Below are 19,140 nucleotides of genomic sequence, written 5' to 3'. Positions count from 1 at the left end.
GATATTTCTCCCAGCAATCTTGATTCCAGCTTGTGTTTCTTCCAGCCCAGCGTTTCTCATGATGTACTCTGCATATAAGTTAAATAAGTAGGGTGACAATATACATCTTTGATGTACTCCTTTGCTTATTTGGAACCAGTCTGTTGTTCCATGTCTTGTTCTAACTGTTGCTTCCTGACCGGCATACAGATTTCTCAAGAGGCAGGTCAGGTGGTCTGGTATTCCCATCTCTTTCAGAATTTTCCACAGTTTATTGTGATCCACACAGTCAAAGGCTTTGGCATAGTCAATAAAGAGGAATAGATATTTTCCTGGAACTCTCTTGCTTTTTCGATGATCCAGCAGATGTTGGCAATTTGATTTCTGGTTCCTCTGCCTTTCCTAACACCAGCTTGAACCTCTGGAAGTTCACGGCTCGTGTATTGCTGAAGCCTGGCTTGGAGAATTTTGAGCATTACTTTACTAGTGTGTGAGATGAATGCAATTGTGCGGTAGTTTGAGCATTCTTTGGCATTACCTTTCTTTGGGATTGGAATGAAAACTGATCTTTTCCAGTCCTGTGGCCACTGCTGAGTTTTCCAAATTTGTTGGCATATTGAGTGCAGCACTTTCACAGCATCATCTTTTAGGATTTGAAATAGCTCAACTGGAGTTCTATCACCCCCACTAGCTTTGCTTGTAGTGGTGCTTCCTAAGGCCCACCTGTCTCCACATTTCAGGATGTCTGGCTCTAGGTGAGTGTGAGTGATCACACCATCATGATTATCTGGGTCATGAAGATCTTTTTTGTACAGTTCTTCTGTGTATTCTTGCCACCTCTTCTTAATATCTTCTGCTTACAGGTCCATACCATTTCTGTCCTTTATTGAGCCCATCTTTGCCATTCAATATCACGGTAGTCCAAGTCTATGCCCCGACCAGTAATGCTGAAGAAGCTGAAGTTGAACAGTTCTATGAAGAATTACAAGACCTTTTGGAACTAACACCCCCCAGAAATGTCCTTTTCATTATAGGGGACTGAAATGTAAAAGTAAGAAGTCAAGAAACACCTGGAGTATGTCATGCACTTCTGTCCATAGTTCATCAGGCACTCTGTCTATCAGATCTAGGCCCTTAAATCTATTTCTCACTTCCACTGCATAGTCATAAGGGATTAGATTTAGGTCATACCTGGATGGTCTAGTGGTTTTCCCTACTTTCTTCAATTTAAGTCTGAATTTGGCAATAAGGAGTTCGTGATCTGAGCCACAGTCAGCTCCCGGTCTTGTTTTTGCTGACTGTATAGAGCTTCTCCATCTTTGGCTGCAAAGAATATGATCAATCTGATTTCGGTATTGACCATCTGGTGATGTCCATGTGTAGAGTCTTCTCTTGTGTTGTTGGAAGAGAGTGTTTGCTATGACCAGTGCGTTCTCTTGGCAAAACTCTATTAGCCTTTGACCTGCTTCATTCTGTATTCCAAGGCCAAATTTGCCTGTTACTCCAGGTGTTTTTGACTTCCTACTTTTGCATTCCAGTCCCCTATAATGAAAAGGACATTTTTGGGGGTGGGTGGGCGGGTGTTAGTTCTAAAAGCTCTTGTAGGTCTTCATAGAACCATTCAACTTCAGCTTCTTCAGCATTACTGGTCGGAGCATAGACTTGGATTACCGTGACATTGAATGGTTTGACTTGGAAACAAGCGGAGATCATTCTGTCATTTTTGAGATTGCATCCAAGTACTGAATTTCAGACTCTTTTGTTAACTATGATGGCTATCCCATTTCTTCTAAGGGATTCCTGCCCACAGTAGTAGATATAATGGTCATCTGAGTTAAATTCACCCATTCCAGTCCATCTTAGTTTGCTGATTCCTAGAATGTCGACGTTCACTCTTGCCATTTCCTGTTTGAGCACTTCCAATTTGCCTTGATTCATGAACCTAACATTTCAGGTTACTATGCAATATTGCTCTTTACAGCATTGGACCTTTCTTCTATCACCCGTCACATCCACAATTGGGTGTTGTTTTTCCTTTGGATCCGTCTGTTCATTCTTTATGGAGTTATTTCTCCACTGATCTCCAGTAGCATATTGGGCAGTTATCCATAAGATTCCAGAAAAGAGAGAGAAAATTTTGTTGAGAGGAGCAAGTCTGTGGTTCTCGAAGTGTGGTCCCTGTAACAGGGGATCAGCATCACCTGAGAACTTGTTACAAATGCAAATTCTGGGCCCTACCATGGGCCAACAGAATGAGAAAGTCTAGAGGCTGGGCACAGTGATTTATCTTTTAACAAGTTCTGCAAGTCATTGTCTCAAAGGTAAGAATCACTGGTCTAAGAAATGGGTTCTTCTAAAATTCCCAGTAGTCTGTTTCTTTTGAAGAGACCTTGACCAAGGCATCCTGTATTCTACAAATTTATATAACTATATTGTCCTTGGTCCTTTTGGTCCCCAAGGGATAACTTGTAATGAATATGTGGTTTTGAAACACTGAGAAACTTTTTAACAACTCCCATTGCTCCCTTCCCCCAAGTGGTAATCAGCCCAGCCCTATCTCCTGAGCCGAGTCCAGTAGTTTCTCCCAAGGATATCTCCTCTTCTCCCAGAGTCACACTCATTGTTGCATACTCGATTATGGGCAGTAACTGGGAAACTGATGCTGGAGAAAAAGGATCTGCAAGAAGATGGAAGACCTGGAGACACTCTCCCAGACTGGCTGAAGGAAGGTGAGACCAGGGTTTCCTCACCTGTGGATACAGTAAGAAGGATCCAGAGTCACTCACTGGAGAGTGCAGAGAATAAACAAGGGACACAAACTGATGGCAGAAAATCTAAAATGTGAAGGGAGCCTCAGAAAGTAATGCAGAGGAAATGAAGTTCTGAAAACAGATTCCTCCAGTTGCAAGTGCAAAACCAGGCTTTTAACAACCAAGTGAGAACATGGTCCTGTGACTTAGAGGGAGGATGTTGAGAGCAAAGGATAAAGAAATACACCACAGAATTCTCCACGTGGTCACACTGAACAAGATCATGTAACTCTCCTAACACATTAGGATAGTCAACTGTTTTTTGAGCAACTGCTAAATCAGAGTTGCTATTATATATTTTGGGGCTACTGGGTAATTAAATTTAAAATCTAATTCAAAGGGACAACATAAAAGAAATGATAAATGCCATATTAGAGGTACTTATAAAATGTTATTGGAACCCTGAGAAGGGAGGGATTAATTCTGGATGGGAGAAATGGAGGAGTCAGAGAGAAGGTGATATCAGAGGACTTCTAGGTTGAGAAAATTGTAGAATATATTCCAGGAAACAGAATTCATTTCCAAAGCTACAGAAGCAACTGAATATATGACATATGTGATAGACTAAGAATTCCCTGAACAGCAACCAGTTCCTGGGTACCAGGGATACTGATGAGAAGGGTAGATGGAGCCTACATTTTAGAACTTGGTGTGACACACTAAGAGGGAGTCACATGTATGTAAGCATGTGTTCCAACCCTGAATTAACCCATAAATCATGTTAGGTCACTTCTAAGCGTTTGAGTTTTAAGCTGTGGGCCCTCACTACTCATTAAAAGATTATAATGATGGGGGGAGGTGATCAAATATGAGTTTAGAAAGATTTCTCTGACAGTGATATAGTATATAGACAAGAGTGGAGGCAGATGGAAGCGCAAGGATAAGACTAAAATGATCTCTGATGGACAATGGATTGCAGGAGGCAAGTGAGGAGGGGAGTGAGACAAGACAGGGGAGCGCAGAAGCCACTTAATCCTCACTTGTCACCTCTATCTCTCACCTCCCTAACCTTCTTCACCTTTCTCCCCTTCCGTCTCCCACCCCTCCACCTTTTCCTTCCCTTCCCTTCCTCCCCCTTAATCTTAATCTTCTTCTTGTTCCTTTGTCTATTCTATTTCTCTTATTTCAGTATCTTCCTGTGTCTTCTGCTCTTGTATTCAGTAACATTTTATAAATTCTTGGGCTTTTTATTAAAGCTCTTCCAATCCCCTTCATACAGTATCCACCACGTGTTTTTAATTAGAGAATCTCTCTCCACTTCCTCATGTCTCAGCACACACACCATATATGTCCTGGCTTCATCCAGGAAGGGGTCACCTACACCAGGGAGAGGGGTCATTCCCTATAGCTGTTTACCCACCCAGAGTCAACACCACATGCTTTTTGAGTATTGACTATCACAAAGCATGAGCACTGCAGGGCACAAATAAATTGTGAATCAAGACATAATGTCAGTAGCACGTTATGGTTGAATTGGGGAGGAAAAACCTAGAAACAAAAAGTTCATTAACATTTTGATATGTTAGCTGTTACATGAGAAATGATTGGTGCAAAATGTATTAGAGACTTGGAAGAAGGCAAGAGATCTTTACAGTAGGACACTACACAGAGAGTGATTACCACGTAATATTCCAGGTACTATTTCAGGAACCTATGTGTTATCTTATTTAATCTCCTAGACAGTCCATAGAGACAACATTTTTGTTGTGGAAACTGAGACAGAGAGCTTGAATAACTTACTCTGGGTCAAATCTCAAGAATAAGAAGCTCTGGAATTTGACTACAAGTCTGTTGGACTCCAAACATCTTCTCATCACTGTACTACACAGAATGTTTAAAAAGCAGCCCTGTATGTGTCTCTGGATGGCTTTTGATATAGCATGAATATATATTTCAGCACCAACTTGTACATGTTCCAAAGGCAAGGCCATTTAATCAGTATCTGGAATTATGATCTGCACAAAAATGTCCATCATCTAGAACTGGAACTCAATTTAACCCCCTGAGCACTAATACATCTCTGTCTGTGGTGTGTTTTCTTCACGTGTACGGAGAAGACACCATGCAACCAGGGAACCTCACATGTGTACCAGAATTTGTCTTCCTGGGGCTCTCACAGACTCACGAGCTCCAGCTCTTCTTGTTTTTGGTGTTCCTGCTTGTCTACACCACCACTGTCATGGGAAACCTCCTCATCATGGTCACGGTGAGCTCTGATTCCAGGCTCCACACACCCATGTATTTTCTGCTGCGAAATCTGGCCGTCATAGACCTCTGTTTCTCCTCAGTCACTACCCCAAAGATGCTGGCGGACTTCCTCTCTAAGAAGAAGACCATCTCCTACCAGGGCTGCATGGCCCAGATCTTTTTCTTCCACTTTCTGGGAGGTGCCATGGTCTTCTTCCTCTCAGTGATGGCCTATGACCGCCTTGTTGCCATCTCCCGGCCCCTCCACTATGTCACCATCATGAACACTCAGCTCTGTGCTGGGCTGGTGGTGGCAAGCTGGGTGGGAGGCTTTATTCATTCCATTTCCCAGCTGGTCCTGATGCTCCCACTGCCTTTTTGTGGCCCCAATGTCCTAGATAACTTCTATTGTGATGTTCCACAAGTGCTGAGACTCGCCTGCACTGACACTTCTGTCCTGGAGTTCCTCGTGATCTCCAACAGTGGGATGCTGGATGTCATCTTGTTCCTCCTCCTCCTGGTCTCCTACTCAGCCATCCTGGTGATGCTGAGGTCCCACTCAGGGCAGGCAAGGAGGAAGGCAGCTTCCACCTGCACCACCCACATTATCGTGGTGTCTATGGTCTTCATTCCAAGCATTTACCTCTATGCCCAGCCCTTCACCTCCTTCTCCATGGACAAGGCTGTATCCATCAGCCACACAGTCATGACTCCCATGCTCAACCCCATGATCTACACCCTGAGGAACCAGGAGATGCAGGCAGCAGTGAAGAGATTAGGGAGGCGCTGGCTGCTTTGTAAAAGAGAGTGATAGTGGGTCACTTCTCTTTGGCTTTGTTTTCCATTGATAGTTAGGAGAGAGAGCTGCTGTAACTGGCCTCTTCAATAACTTGTGTATGTGTTATAAGGGTCATCATAGAAGTGAATGCCTATTGAAAATAACCAGCTTACCCAGATTTTGAGGAAAAAGGTAAATTCTTACTTTTGTTTGTGTTAGATGATTTGAACACTCCAATGACAGCAACATTTGTTGTCATGGAAACATTCTGGCAAGCCACACTCTCCTTTCTGCCTTCTTGGTGGACAGTTAGTTTCCGGTTAGAATGATAGCATTTCCCCAGAAGAGCAGTTCTGTTTTCTGTATTTTGACCTCTTTCTCAGTACCTCATTTTGGTGTGAGACTGGATTACTGGAGACTGCCCAGGATTCTGAGTCTTAACTTTAATTTGGAGACCCTAACTACTGAACTACGTGAGTCTGAGTGAACTCTGGGAGTTGGTGATGGACAGGGAGGCCTGGCATGCTGTGATTTGTGGGGTTGCAAAGAGTCGGACACGACTGAGCGACTGAACTGAACTGAACTGAACTGAACTGAACCCATCACTTACCAAATGGATGACCTTGCATGAGACACTTGCCTTCTCTTGAACTCATAACTTCTTATCAACAAACTCACTGATCTTAATATCTGATCCCAAGCCTCCCAGTTTTATTATGAGTCATATATAAGAACTGTGAGATAACATATGGAATTACATGTTATTTTCAAGTTGAAAATAACACTTCAAGTCACACTTTTTCACTGTACATTTTAGTATAGTATAATGATTATTACAAGCAAAAGATTACGTGTAAAACATGTAATTTCAAAACACTATGTAATATAGTATGAATATTCATGTACATGATACTCAATTCAAGAACCACAGAGTACCAATAGCTTATACCTGCCTATAGGTCCTCTTCATCACATGACTTTTCCCCAGATGAAACCATTTATTTGAATTTTGTGTTTATCATTCCATTGCTTATAAAAATAATCTCATTGCATTTTTACATAATCAGCATATTGTTTTATTTTGCTATTTTGAGCTTCATACAAATATTACATTGCATATAATATTCCAGGATTTGCTTTTTTCCTCTCCACAGTATGTTTCTAAATGATACATGTTATTCTTTTTGGCTGTAGTTTATTCATTTGCTCTGCTGTATAATATTCCTTTGTGAGAATAAGCTTAGAGGGATTGTTCCCAGTTTTTGCTGTTGCAAACAGTGCTCTTTTGAATATTCTTCTACTTGTTGTTTTGTTGAGGGGCTTGGGTCATATATCTGCAAGTAGAAGTGCCGATTAAAGTGGGTAAAAATATTTCACTGTAGAGAAATTTGTATTTCTGTCACATTTCTTTCCATACTTTTTATTGTATGCAATTTCCCATGAACGCTTTTTGTTTGCTTTTCTACTGACTGTTTCTATGTAGTATAGGAGTGCCTGTGTAATTTGGTTGCTGATTTATTGCCGGCTATATTTATTACAATGCCTTCTCCCAGTTTATGGTTTGTCTTCTTTATTTTTGTGTTAGTTTTCATGTAATCAGGTATATCAATCTTTTATTTTAGTGTTAGCTAATGTGTGTTTAGTCTCTCAGTCTTGCCTGACTCTGAAACCCCTTGGATTGTAACCTGCCAGGCTCCTCTGTCCATGGAATTTTTCAGGCAAGAATACTGAAGTGGGTTGCCATTTCCTCCTCCAGGGGATCTTTCCAGTCCAGGTACTGAACCTGCATCTCCAATGTCTCCTGCACTGCAGGTAGATTCTTTACCTACTGAGCCGTTGGGTCGCCCAGTTAGCTCATATTAATATCTAATTTAAAAATTTTTTTTCTTTTCTAGAGGATAACATGATATTCTGCTACCAAGTTCTATCTTAACTTTTTTTAAAATTTAACTTTAAAAACATTTTACACTCTTTGAGAAACTTCAAACTTACAGAAAATTTGTAAGTATAGTAGATTTTTTTCCTGAAAGTTTGAGGGTAAGTTACCAACCCAATGCCCACCACTCCTTAATATTTGTATGCATTTCCTACAAAGAAAATTTCCCCCAATACTGCCATACAGTGATTAAAACTAATATAAAACAAACATTGATAGAATATAATATTTAGTTTCTACTCAAGTTTTGCCAGATTTCTCAATAAAGTCTGATAAACAGAGAATCTGGTGAGAAGCCATGTGTTGCATTTAGCTGTCATGTCTTTTTAGACTCATTAGATCTGGAAGAGTTTCCCCTTGGTTTTGCTTAATAGTACCCCATTCTTCTTTATGGCTGAATACTATTCCACTGTCCGGATACAGTACATTTTGCTTATTCACTCATCTGTTGAATGACATTTTGATTGTTTCCATATTTTGTCTATTGTAAGGGCTACTGCTAATATTTATTAACAAATATTTGTTTGAATACCTATTTTCAGAACCTTTGAGTATATACCAATGAGTAGAATTGCTGGATCATGTGGTTAATTCTGAAGAACTGTGAAAGTGTTTTTTATAGCAGCATTCCCCTTGGAACTTATGAGTTTTCTAATTTCTTCACATTCTCACACTTGTTAGTTATTACTGCTATTACCACTACTATCCTATCAGGTATGAAGTAGTATCACATGGGTTTTATTTTCATTTCCTTAATTACTGATGATATTGAACATCATTTCATGTTGAGCATTATTTATCATAGGGCATTTAAATACTTTTTTAGAGAAATATATATTCAATCCCATTGCCTATTTGGAAAATTGGGTTTTTGCCTTTTTCTTGTTGAACTGTTGTTGCCATTCAATCATATGTCCAACTCCTGCGACCCCATGGACTACTTATATAAACTTTTTGTATGTTTCCTATGTTATTTCTGCTTACTTCTCATTCATTTTCCTATTTATTTGTTTTTTCCTTTTTGTCTCAGTGGCCTTCCTTAATCTCTTATTGATCCTTGGCTATCTACACTTAAGAACAAGGCAGTAAATACAAATTTGTACATCTCTATATGAAAGCATTTCCCTGGTGGCTCACACAGCAAAGAATTTGCCTGCAATGAGGGGGACCCAAGTTTGATCCCTGGGTTGGGAAGATTCCCCTAGAGAATGAAATGCAACCTGGCTTCAGTTTTCTTGCCTAGAGAATTCCTTGGACAGAGACACCAGGTGGGCTACAGTCCAGGGGTTGCAAGGAGTCTGACACAACTGACTGACTAACACTTTCACTTTCATATAAAAGCTTTTAGACTTTATCTTAGAGGTTCAGGTGGATATCCGCTATTTACTGGGGGACATCCGAATATCAAAACATGGAGGTCTATTTTTCTGGAGTTACTGTTTCTGCAAAGAAAAATCTTGCTTTCCTGTCTTTGTCTTAGATGCTTAAATTTTGTGGTATGGTAGGGAGAGTGATGGGTCAGTACTTCTTTAGAGAATAAATTCTTACTCATTCTTTCGTTTACATTCCTCACAATTTTACCTCTGGTGCATCATATTCTTTCCCTATTCCAGGTGCTTTATAAGAAGATGACTTTGTTCTTGGGGGTCTACCCAAAGCTATTCCCAACCACCTCCCTCTTGCTTGTCCCCGAACATAAGTGTGCACTTTCCTAGAACATTTAGAAGCCAGGCTTCCTGACGTGTGTATCTGATCCAGGATTGAAAATTACAACAAAAAATGTGTTAGCCAAGTAGCTTCTGGAGAAGGTTTCTTCTCCATGAGTAGAGATAAGAGATGAAGGAGGATAAAGAAATTGCTCCCTACCCCTTTCCTCTCCTCCAGCTTTTGAATGAGATGTGTGAGGACACACACCATAATGAAGCATGGAGGCAACTTGGCTCATGAGGGAGAGGCCAAGAGCACCACAGACTCACTGAACCTCTGTCCTGATATCAGAGAACTGTGTGTCTCTGGTGGCTCACGGGCTTTCACTCCTGATTTTTCTTAATTACCTTTTTATCCTTATTCTTTCTTAGCTCCCATTTCCCTTTCCCTTCCTCCTTCAGATCTTCACGCTACTCACATCTTTAATAATTTTGAAGCTGGGATGGACTGAGTCATGAACACAGAACAGTTATAAGCCCCTAACTGCCTTCATTCAGTTTTTCCTGAACAGAACTGAGTAAACAGAGGAGCTGTATACCGCTATGTCCATCCACTCAGCTCTCCCCTCTCTCCTCCTCCCTGCTGTCATGGAGGCCCTTGTCTGTAGGTCATTCTTCTGTGTGATGTCCTCCACTAGCTTCCCACATCTCTGAAGGTAAAAACCTAAATGTATGAGACTGGTCTCTTAACACTATTTAGAGTGATCCTTGTCTGCTCTTCACCTAAATGCCTCTCCACTTCTCCTGTGCTCAAGCTTCACTGAGGCTTGCAGGGTTCATGGAGCGTATGCTGTACCATTTCATCTCTGGACCTTTGTTCTTTTGCCAGATACACTTTCCCTCCTCTGTATGCCTAACACACTTGTACTTTACTTCTGCTTAAATGTCATCTCCTCTCCAAAGTTTTCCTACTCTTTCAGTCATGGTTGGTTTCTCAGTCTTTTAACTTTTGAGCATTGCCCTAGTAGAGCTACAAAAGCATTTATTAACATGCGTTTCTGGGGTTAGCTTTCCCATCAGTCTGTGAGTTCCTTGAGAGGAGAATATATGTCTTATTTTTTGTATCCTAAGCATGAAATGTACCCAGACCTACCTCTCACTGCTCTCCTATTCTTCTTGCTGTTTAGTCACTTAGTTGTCTCTGACTCTTTGAGACCCCCATGGACTGCAGTATGCCAGGCTTCCCTGTCCTCTACTATCTCCCGGAGTTTGCTCAAATTCATGTCCCCTGAGTCAAGGATGCCGTCAAACATCTCATCCTCTGTCTCCCACTTCTCCTCCTGTCCTCAATCTTTTCCAGCATCAGGGTCTTCTCAAATGAGTCAGCTCTTCGCACCAGGTGGCCAAAGTATTGGAGCTTCAGCTTCAACATCAGTCCTTCCAATGAACACTCAGGACTGATCTCCTTTAGGATGGACTGGTTGGATCTCCTGCAGTCCAAGGGACCCTCAAGAGTCTTCTCCAATACCACAATTCAAAAGCATCAATTATTTAGTGCTCAGCTTTCTTTATAGTCCAACTCTCACATCCATACATGACTACTGGAAAAACTATAGCCTTGACTAGATGGACCTTTGTTGACAAAGTAATGTCTCTGCTTTTTAATATGTTGTCTAGGTTGGTCATAACTTTACTTCCAAGGAGTGAGTGTCTTTTAATTTCATGGTGGCAGTCACCATCTGCAGTGATTTTGGAGGTCCAAAACATAAAATCAGCCACTGTTTCCAGTTTCCCCATCTATTTCCCATGAAACGATGGGACCAGATGCCGTGATCTTAGTTTTCTGAATGCTGAGATTTAAGCCAACTTTTTCACTCTCCTCTTTCACTTCTTCAAAACTACAGTTCAAAATTGTCAATTCTCCAGTGCTCAGCCTTCTTTGTGATCCAACTCTGACAGACATACATGACTACTGGAAAAACCATAGCTTTAACTATATAGACCTTTGTCCGTAAAGTCATGTCTCTGCTCTTTAATAAGCTGTCTAGGTTTGTCATAGCTTTCCTTCCAAGGAGCAAGTGTCTTTGAATTTCATGACTGCAGTCACCATCCACTGTAATTTTAGAGTCCAAGAAAATATTCTTTAAAAAGGATAACTTTCCATCATGTTAACTAATGTTAACCTAAAAATGTATGTGTTGTTGTGTTGAGTACTCAATCACTCAGTTGTATCTGACTCTTTTCAGCCACACAGATTGTAGCCTGCTAGGCTTCTCTCTCCATGGAATTCTCCAGGCAAAAATACTGGAATGGGTGCCATTTCCTACTCCAGGGGACCTTTCCAACCCAGGGATTGAACCCGAGTCTTTTACATCTCCTGCACGGCCAGGCAGATTCTTTACCACTAGTGCCACCTGGGAAGCCCATATAAAGAGTACTAGAGTTTTATAGATGGTGAAATAGAATTGGATAGGGATGGAGAATCAACCTTGAGATCTGATTGACAAAATAAGATTCATAGGATTTATTTCCAATGTTGTATACAAAGATTTTCCAACCTATGATGTTGTCCATGTAAAGATCAATTAATTTTTTTTAAGTAAGCTATCAAACCATTTGTCTTACTGTGATACTGTGAGAAGAACTGTTTATTGTAGCTGACAAGAGCAGCGAAACTCAAAGTTAGTGGTTCTCAAAATGTGGCCCCAGAAAAGCAGTGTCAGCTTCACCTGAAAGCAAGCTTATTAGAAATTTGAATTCTCCAGCTCCATCCAAGATCTACTAAATCAAAGTTTTCTGCATGGGCATTTCTCAGGTTTAACATCCCCTTGAGTGATTCTAACACAATAGGTTCAAAAAATCCCACAAACTGAGAGAATCTGGTTTTTCAAATCTTGGTCTCCTAATCTTACATGTCATAAATCTACAATTTTCAATGTTTTTTGTTGTCTTTTCTTTCATTTTGGTGTGCGTGTGTATGTGTGTGTTTTGAATTTTGTTATTTTTTTTAGTTTTTTGCCCTCAAGGTAGACCTCTCATACAGTGAGTGTTTTTGAGAGACTTAGATACTTTTTAACAACCCCCACTGTTCCTTGCCCCCAGTGGGAATCATTTCAGCTCCACTTCCTGAGCTCAGTCCAATAATTTCTCCCTGAGGATATACCCTCTTCCCCGGGGTCACGGCCATGAATCGTGTGTGTGAGGTATGGGCAGAGATCAGGAAATTTGAAGCTCATAGAGAGGACCTCCTAGAACAATGCAGGATCTGAATTCTCTTCTCCCATTCAGGGTTGAAGGAAGGTGAGAGCCTGAGGGTTTTCATACCTGCCAAAGGTGATTAAGTTCTTTGAAACATCTGCTGAAGGGTGGTGAGTATAAAAAAGTGACAGAGGCATGATGGTACTAAGTCTAATGTTGGAGGAGAGCCTCATGAAGTCATTTGGAATGGGGGTGGGGAATGTGCTGTCAAAACAGCTGCTTCAGGTTGCATGTAAAGCCCAGTAGTTTCAACAACCAACAATCACCCAACCACTGGCCTTGTGAGATAGGGAACACAGGAGAAGTAAAATTACTTTAAAAACCTTCCATTACCTACTTAATACATTAACTTAACAATGTTTACTGAGCATGTGCTATATCAGAGTTGCTGTTCCAAGTTCTGGGGTTAGCAAGATATTGACATTATGATGTAGCTGGTTGAGGGGAGATGCTGAAAAAAAAAAGAATAATGAGAAACCTGCAACAGAGGTTTGTTTTGATGTTAAAGAGCCTTGAAAAATGGGGAATTTGTTTGCATGGGAGAAGTAGTGACAGAAGTGGCAGAGAGGGTGACATTTAAGTGGTGGACCTTTTCTAGTGTTGAGAAGGTAGGAACAGAATTTCAGGAAAGAAATATGGCATGTCTAAGACTATAATCCATTGAAGAGCTAGTGGTTCATTAGAGGTGCAAATACTGATTAGAAAGGCAGATGGAGGTTATGTTTTACAGTCCGCGTGACATGCTGAGTGGCATGCACATGTGTCTATGTTTCTACTCTGACTAGATCCACAAAGTGTTGGATGTGGACCCTAAGGGGCTCTGGTGAGCATCACTAAGAGTAGAAGCGAGAGGAGAACATGAATAAATCAGCATTTAGAAAGGTCTCATGGACACTTATATAGAAGGTTCAGTTCAGTTCAGTCGCTCCGTCATGTCTGACTCTTTGCAACCCCATGGACTGCAGCACGCCAGGCCTCCCTGTCCATCACCAACTTGCAGAGTTTACCCAAACTCATGTCCTTTGAGTTGGTGATGCCATCCAACCATCTCATCCTCTGTTGTCCCCTTCTTCTCCCACCTTCAATCTTTCCCAGTATCAGGGTCTTTTCAAGTGAGTCAGCTCTTCACATCAGGTGGCCAAAGTATTGGAGTTTCAGCTTCAACATCAGTCATTCCAATGAACACTCAGGACTGATCTCCTTTAGGATGGACTGGTTGGATCTCCTGCAGTCCAAGGGACCCTCAAGAGTCTTCTCCAACACCACAATTCAAAAGCATCAATTCTTCAGCCCTCAGCTTTCTTTATAGTCCAACTCTCACATCCATACATGACTACTGGAGAAGCTGTAGCCTTGACCAGATGGACCTTTGCTGCCAAAGTAATGTCTCTGCTTTTTAATATGCTGTCTGAGTTGGTCATAACTTTCCTGCCTGGTGTAAAAGCAAATTGAAGTGAAAAACAAGAAGGGAATTGTCTCTGATAGATAAGAGAGGTCCAGAGGTCAGTGTGGGGGGATGGGATGAGGCAGGGGGAGTAGGGAGGGCATTTAATCCTCACCTGTCACCTCTGTCTCTCACTCTCCAAGTCCTTCTTTACCTTTAGTTCCACTCACTCCCCCACCCAACCACCTTTCCATTCCCCTTCCTTCACTCATTCTATTTCCCCATTTTCCTTCCTTGTAATTTTCTTCCTCCCCTTAATTCTTCATCTATTTCTATTTCTCTACCTTCAACATTTTTCTTTCTTTTCTACGCTGGATTCAATATCATCTTCTAAAATGGCCATTCTTCAGACCTTCAACCAGAGGGGCAAGAGCGTGTGCAAGTGGTGGCAGGTCCTGAAATTCTCTTCAGTTCTTGAGACTGGCCACTCACATGTGAAAAGAGTATTTCTAAGAGACAAAGAGGCTTCTGTTGATACTTAAGGTGTGTGACTGCAGAGAGAAATGGATAATTGTGCAACAGATCCAAACTTTTAGATTCATGAATTGTTGAACTGCTAATCTGTCTTGATTCCCAAAGGAACAGATTATTTATGATTGAATGTGACATGTTCCTGAATTTTGCATGCCATGTTACAACAGTGCAGTTGCTAAGAATCCCATTTGGCTTGTCAACTTTCTACTCTTCCATTGTGTTGTAAAGGCCACATTCAGTGAACAGATTGTCCTGAACTGAACTCATCACCTTCCTCTGAACCCTCCTCTACTCTCAGGGCTACTCTGTCAGGGAACTAAGCATTACCATCACCACTCAATAGCCCAACGCAGCAATCTAAGGATAATTCATGACATCTTCCTCTTCCCCTAAATCCAAACTATCACCATGCATGCTTGCTAAGTTGCTTCAGTCATGTCCAGCTCTTTGTGACCCTATGGATTGTAGCCTGCCAGGCTCCTCTGCCCATGGGGTTCTCTAGGCAAGAATTCTGGAGTGGGTTGCCCTGCCCTCCTCCAGGGGATCTTCCCAGTCCAGGAATCTAACCTGCGTCTCATGTCTCCTGCATTGGCAGGCAGTCCTTTACCACTCGCACCACCTGGGAAGCCCAAACTATCACCAAGTCCTCTCAACCCTACTTCCAGTTAGTGCTATTTCTACCACCCTAGTTCAGGCTATACTCACCTTCTCTACTGCCTTAACCACATGCAGTTCCTAACTGAGCTCCCTTCATCCTCCGTGTGTCCTGTCCAATCAACTTGATGTCCAGTCAACATCCCAGTCAATCAAAATCACACAATTGAGCTCACTGTTCTCTACCCTGAACCTTTTGGTGGCTCCCATATGATATGAATGTGTAGTAAGACTCTACCAGGAAAGAAAAGTTACAGCTTAAAAGAAAATGAAGCTTAGAAATAAAATCCAAAAGAAAAGAAAAAAATAAATAAAATTACTGATCTTTCAGAAGAGCTCTATTTCTCCTTTAAACAATATATTCGTTTAATTTCTTCACTAACAAAATAGTTACCCCTTTGCCCCTTGTCTCCACCTATAATCTGAGGAGCCTCAGCTGGTAAGGGGCCAGCTACTCTGGAGGATGGAAAGGAATGGAATGCCCCAGGTGTGCAGCTCTGTGCAGAGTCTCCCTTGCTTTTCCCATGCAGGTATCATTGCACACCAAGTAGGTTTTCACCCATCAAGCCATAACACCGAGTACTTTTTAATAATAATTACTGACTATGAGCAAGGATGGACAGTGCAGAGCACAAATAAATTGTGAAATCAAGACCTATGTGTCTAGCACCTTATGGTTGAATTGTGAAGGAGAAACACAGGCACATGAAAAGTTCATGACCATACTGATGAGTTCATATGAAAAAATGTGACCATGAATGTGTTACATGAAAAATGATTGACACAACAGCCAATATTTTCTAACAACTGTAAATGGAAAGTAACCTTTAAGTTGCATAAAGGCAAGGACATTTTTTAATAAATTATTTTTTTTAAAAGGAAAAGTGATTAGTAAAAAATGTAGTAGAGACTGGAGTGGAGTAGAAGACTGCACAGAAGAGAGTAATTAACATTTATTATTGCAGATACTGTCCTAGGAACTTTCTGTGTTATTTTACTTAATCCCTTAGGCAGTTTCTATAAAGAAAATATATTTCTTACAGATATAGAAATTGTAATGCAGATTAAGAAAGTAGCTCAAAGCCAAATCTCTCTCAAGGAAATGGATGCTCTGAAATTTTGGCTCTGGTTCTGAAGAATTCTGAGGGCTTCCCACCCCTATATTACATTGAATCTTAGAAAGGCAGGTGGCACGTGTTTCTAGATGGTTTTAAGATATCTCATGTATGTGTATTCAAGCACAAACTAGTAAACTTTCAAGAGACAAGTCATTGAATTAGCACTTGATATTGTGATCTGTACATGAGGATGTCCATCATAATTCCTTGGATGACTGAATTGAGCCCTTGAGCCCTAAAAGGGCAAACAATAACTTCATGTGTCTAGGTCTCTGCCTTGTTTCCTTTAGGAGTATGGAGAAGACAGCATGGATTCAGGGAACCTCACGTGGGTATCAGAATTTGTCTTCCTAGGGTTCTCCCAGAATTAGGAGCTCCAGTTTTTACTGTTTCTGGTGTTCCTGCTTGTCTACACCACCACTGTCATGGGAAACCTCCTCGTCATGATCACAGTGACCTCTGATTCCAGGCTCCACACACCTATGTATTTCCTGCTGAGAAACCTGGCCGTCATAGACCTCTGTTTCTCTTCAGTCACTGCCCCAAAGATGCTGGTGGACTTCCTCGCTGAGAAGAAGACCATCTCCTACCAGGGCTGCATGGCCCAGATCTTCTTCTTCCACCTCTTGGGAGGTGGGACTGTCTTCTTCCTCTCAGTGATGGCCTATGACCGCTACATAGCCATCTCCCGGCCTCTCCACTACATCACCATCATGAACACTCGAGTGTGTGTGGGGCTGGTGGTGGCTGCCTGGGTAGGGGGCTTTGTCCACTCCATGGTCCAGCTGGTTCTGATGCTCCCATTGCCCTTTTGTGGACCCAGCATCCTAGATAACTTCTACTGTGATGTTCCACAAATGCTGAGGCTTGCCTGCACAGACACCTCCCTGCTGGAGTTCCTTATGATCTCCAACAGTGGGATGCTGGTCCTCATCTGGTTCCTCCTCCTTCTGATCTCTTATACTGTCATCCTGGTGATGCTGAGGTCCCAGTCTGGGCAGGCGAGGAGGAAGGCAGCTTCCACCTGCACCACCCACATCATCATGGTGTCTATGATCTTCATTCCCTGTATCTATATCTATGCCCGGCCCTTCACCTCTTTCCCCATGGACAAGGCTGTGTCCATCAGCTACACTGTCTTGACCCCCATGCTCAATCCCATCATCTACACCCTGAGGAACCAGGAGATGCAGGCAGCCATGAAGAGATTAGGGAAACGCCTAGTGATTTCCAGCAGGGAGTGAACTTAACATAAGTTGACTTTAAATGACAAATCTTCTCTCTGAACTTTGTTTTTCCATATGAGAAGTGAAGGTAAGTCCTCATGGAATGCAACAGTTGAGATTAATATATCTACGGAGATTAATATTTCTATGGAGCTGTTGTTCTGTCAGTATTGTGTTAGGCACTTTCATACTTCTACCTCATTCTCAGAAAACTGACAGTGGATATGTTATTCTTGTATTAAACAGTTTAGAAATGAGAAAACTCAGAAGTGACTTGCTCAGTGATGAACAGAAAGAGAGGAAATGGCCAGGAGATGGTTCCTCTGATCCCCAAGTTTCAAGACAGGAGATATGGGTGGGATTTGAAACCCAGGGCTTCTTCCAATCACAAGGGAAAGCTTAGAGTTTCTCATCTATGGATGGGGGCTTCCCTGGTGGTGCAGTGGTGAACTGCCAAACAGGAGACACAGGTTCGATCCCTGAATGGAAGATTCCTTGGAGAAGGAAATGGCAACCCACTTAAGTATTCTTGCCTGGGAAATCCAATGGACAGAGGCGCCTGGCGGATTGCAGTCCATGGGGTCACCGCAAAGAGCTGGACACAAATTAATGACTAAAGAACACCAACAACAATATCTATGGATGAATATCTGTGATGAATCTTCAACTCTTTCATCTTAAATCTGGAACACTCACCTTTGTTCTGCTCCCTCATCCCCTCTGTGGTTTTTGGAAGTGGTATCACTTGTAATATCATCTAAATATTTCCCATAAGGGTATATTCCCTTTGAGTTTGTTTCTTTTCTGTGAAATACACCTTGGGTAATCTGAAAAACTACTCTGCCTTCCCAACCTGTTCTTTGCATTATATAGATGATATGGCTGAGAGGAGGATGCTTCCGAGGCCAGAGAGGGCAGAGTCATGTCTATCAGTGGTCCAGATATGAGGTATGGGTTCAATCCAAGGTTGCCACCTCATGGGGTTTTGCCTTTCTCTTTGACTTCCTGCCCCAGATTAAGGGTTCCTTGAATCTGGGCCATCCTTATTCACCTTGAAATTTGCTCAACACCTTGAACAGTAGCTCATCCAGAGAGGTATTTCTACTTTTTCTTGTACCCCATTCCTTCCCTGTATAGTTCAGATCTATATTTGATTTCTCTCTGTATAACATTTATTTGCTCCATCTTCTTGTTTCCTTTTTTAAAACTCTTGGTCAATGTAGAATCTTGACCCAAAGTTAGGAAGATACTATGAAAACTTTTTTCCCCTATTCCCTCCCAATAACCACCTCTTCCGGGAAATATTTAATAAAACTTGCAGGCTCTTCAAGCCATCATGGCAGCTCTGAGTTGATCCTTTCTTCACTTTTACGTCCCTGCGCCTTTTCATGCATTTCTCTCCATTCTCAGTGGGTGTTTGGAGATGAGGGCAGAGAAAATGGACTGTGTCATATTTAATCTGAGTGTCCCTCAAAACAGTGTTTTCCCCTTTCACACAAAAGTCCTTTAAATATATGGTGATACTTTTCTCACCCTCTAACTTGTCTCTTCTCTAGATGAAGCATCTACTTTCCTTCAATTGTTCCAATTGTGACAAGTTTCCTAATTCCACCATCTTGGCCATCTCCTC

General features: G+C 41.7%; 1 protein-coding gene and 1 pseudogene across 1 annotated transcript; both read left to right on the top strand.

The window, feature by feature from the left end:
• Positions 1–4,851: 4,851 nt before the first annotated feature.
• On the top strand, positions 4,852–5,787 carry LOC120866477 (olfactory receptor 4D2-like). Its single transcript, XM_040244242.1, has one exon. The coding sequence runs from the start codon at positions 4,852–4,854 to the stop codon at positions 5,785–5,787; it is 936 nt and encodes a 311-aa protein (XP_040100176.1).
• Positions 5,788–16,592: 10,805 nt separating this feature from the next.
• On the top strand, positions 16,593–17,528 carry LOC120866476 (annotated as a pseudogene).
• Positions 17,529–19,140: the final 1,612 nt, after the last annotated feature.

Source organism: Oryx dammah, unplaced genomic scaffold, assembly GCF_014754425.2.
Source record: "Oryx dammah isolate SB20612 unplaced genomic scaffold, SCBI_Odam_1.1 HiC_scaffold_8, whole genome shotgun sequence".
Classification (NCBI taxonomy): Eukaryota; Metazoa; Chordata; class Mammalia; order Artiodactyla; family Bovidae; genus Oryx; species Oryx dammah.
The sequence above is the reverse complement of the archived record's forward strand: the minus strand, read 5'-3'. Positions and strand labels throughout refer to the sequence as shown.

What these genes read in the sequence shown, in the direction of transcription:
- LOC120866477 (XM_040244242.1), top strand. Translation starts at nt 4,852, where the DNA reads ATGCAACCAGGGAACCTCACATGTGTACCAGAATTTGTCTTCCTGGGG.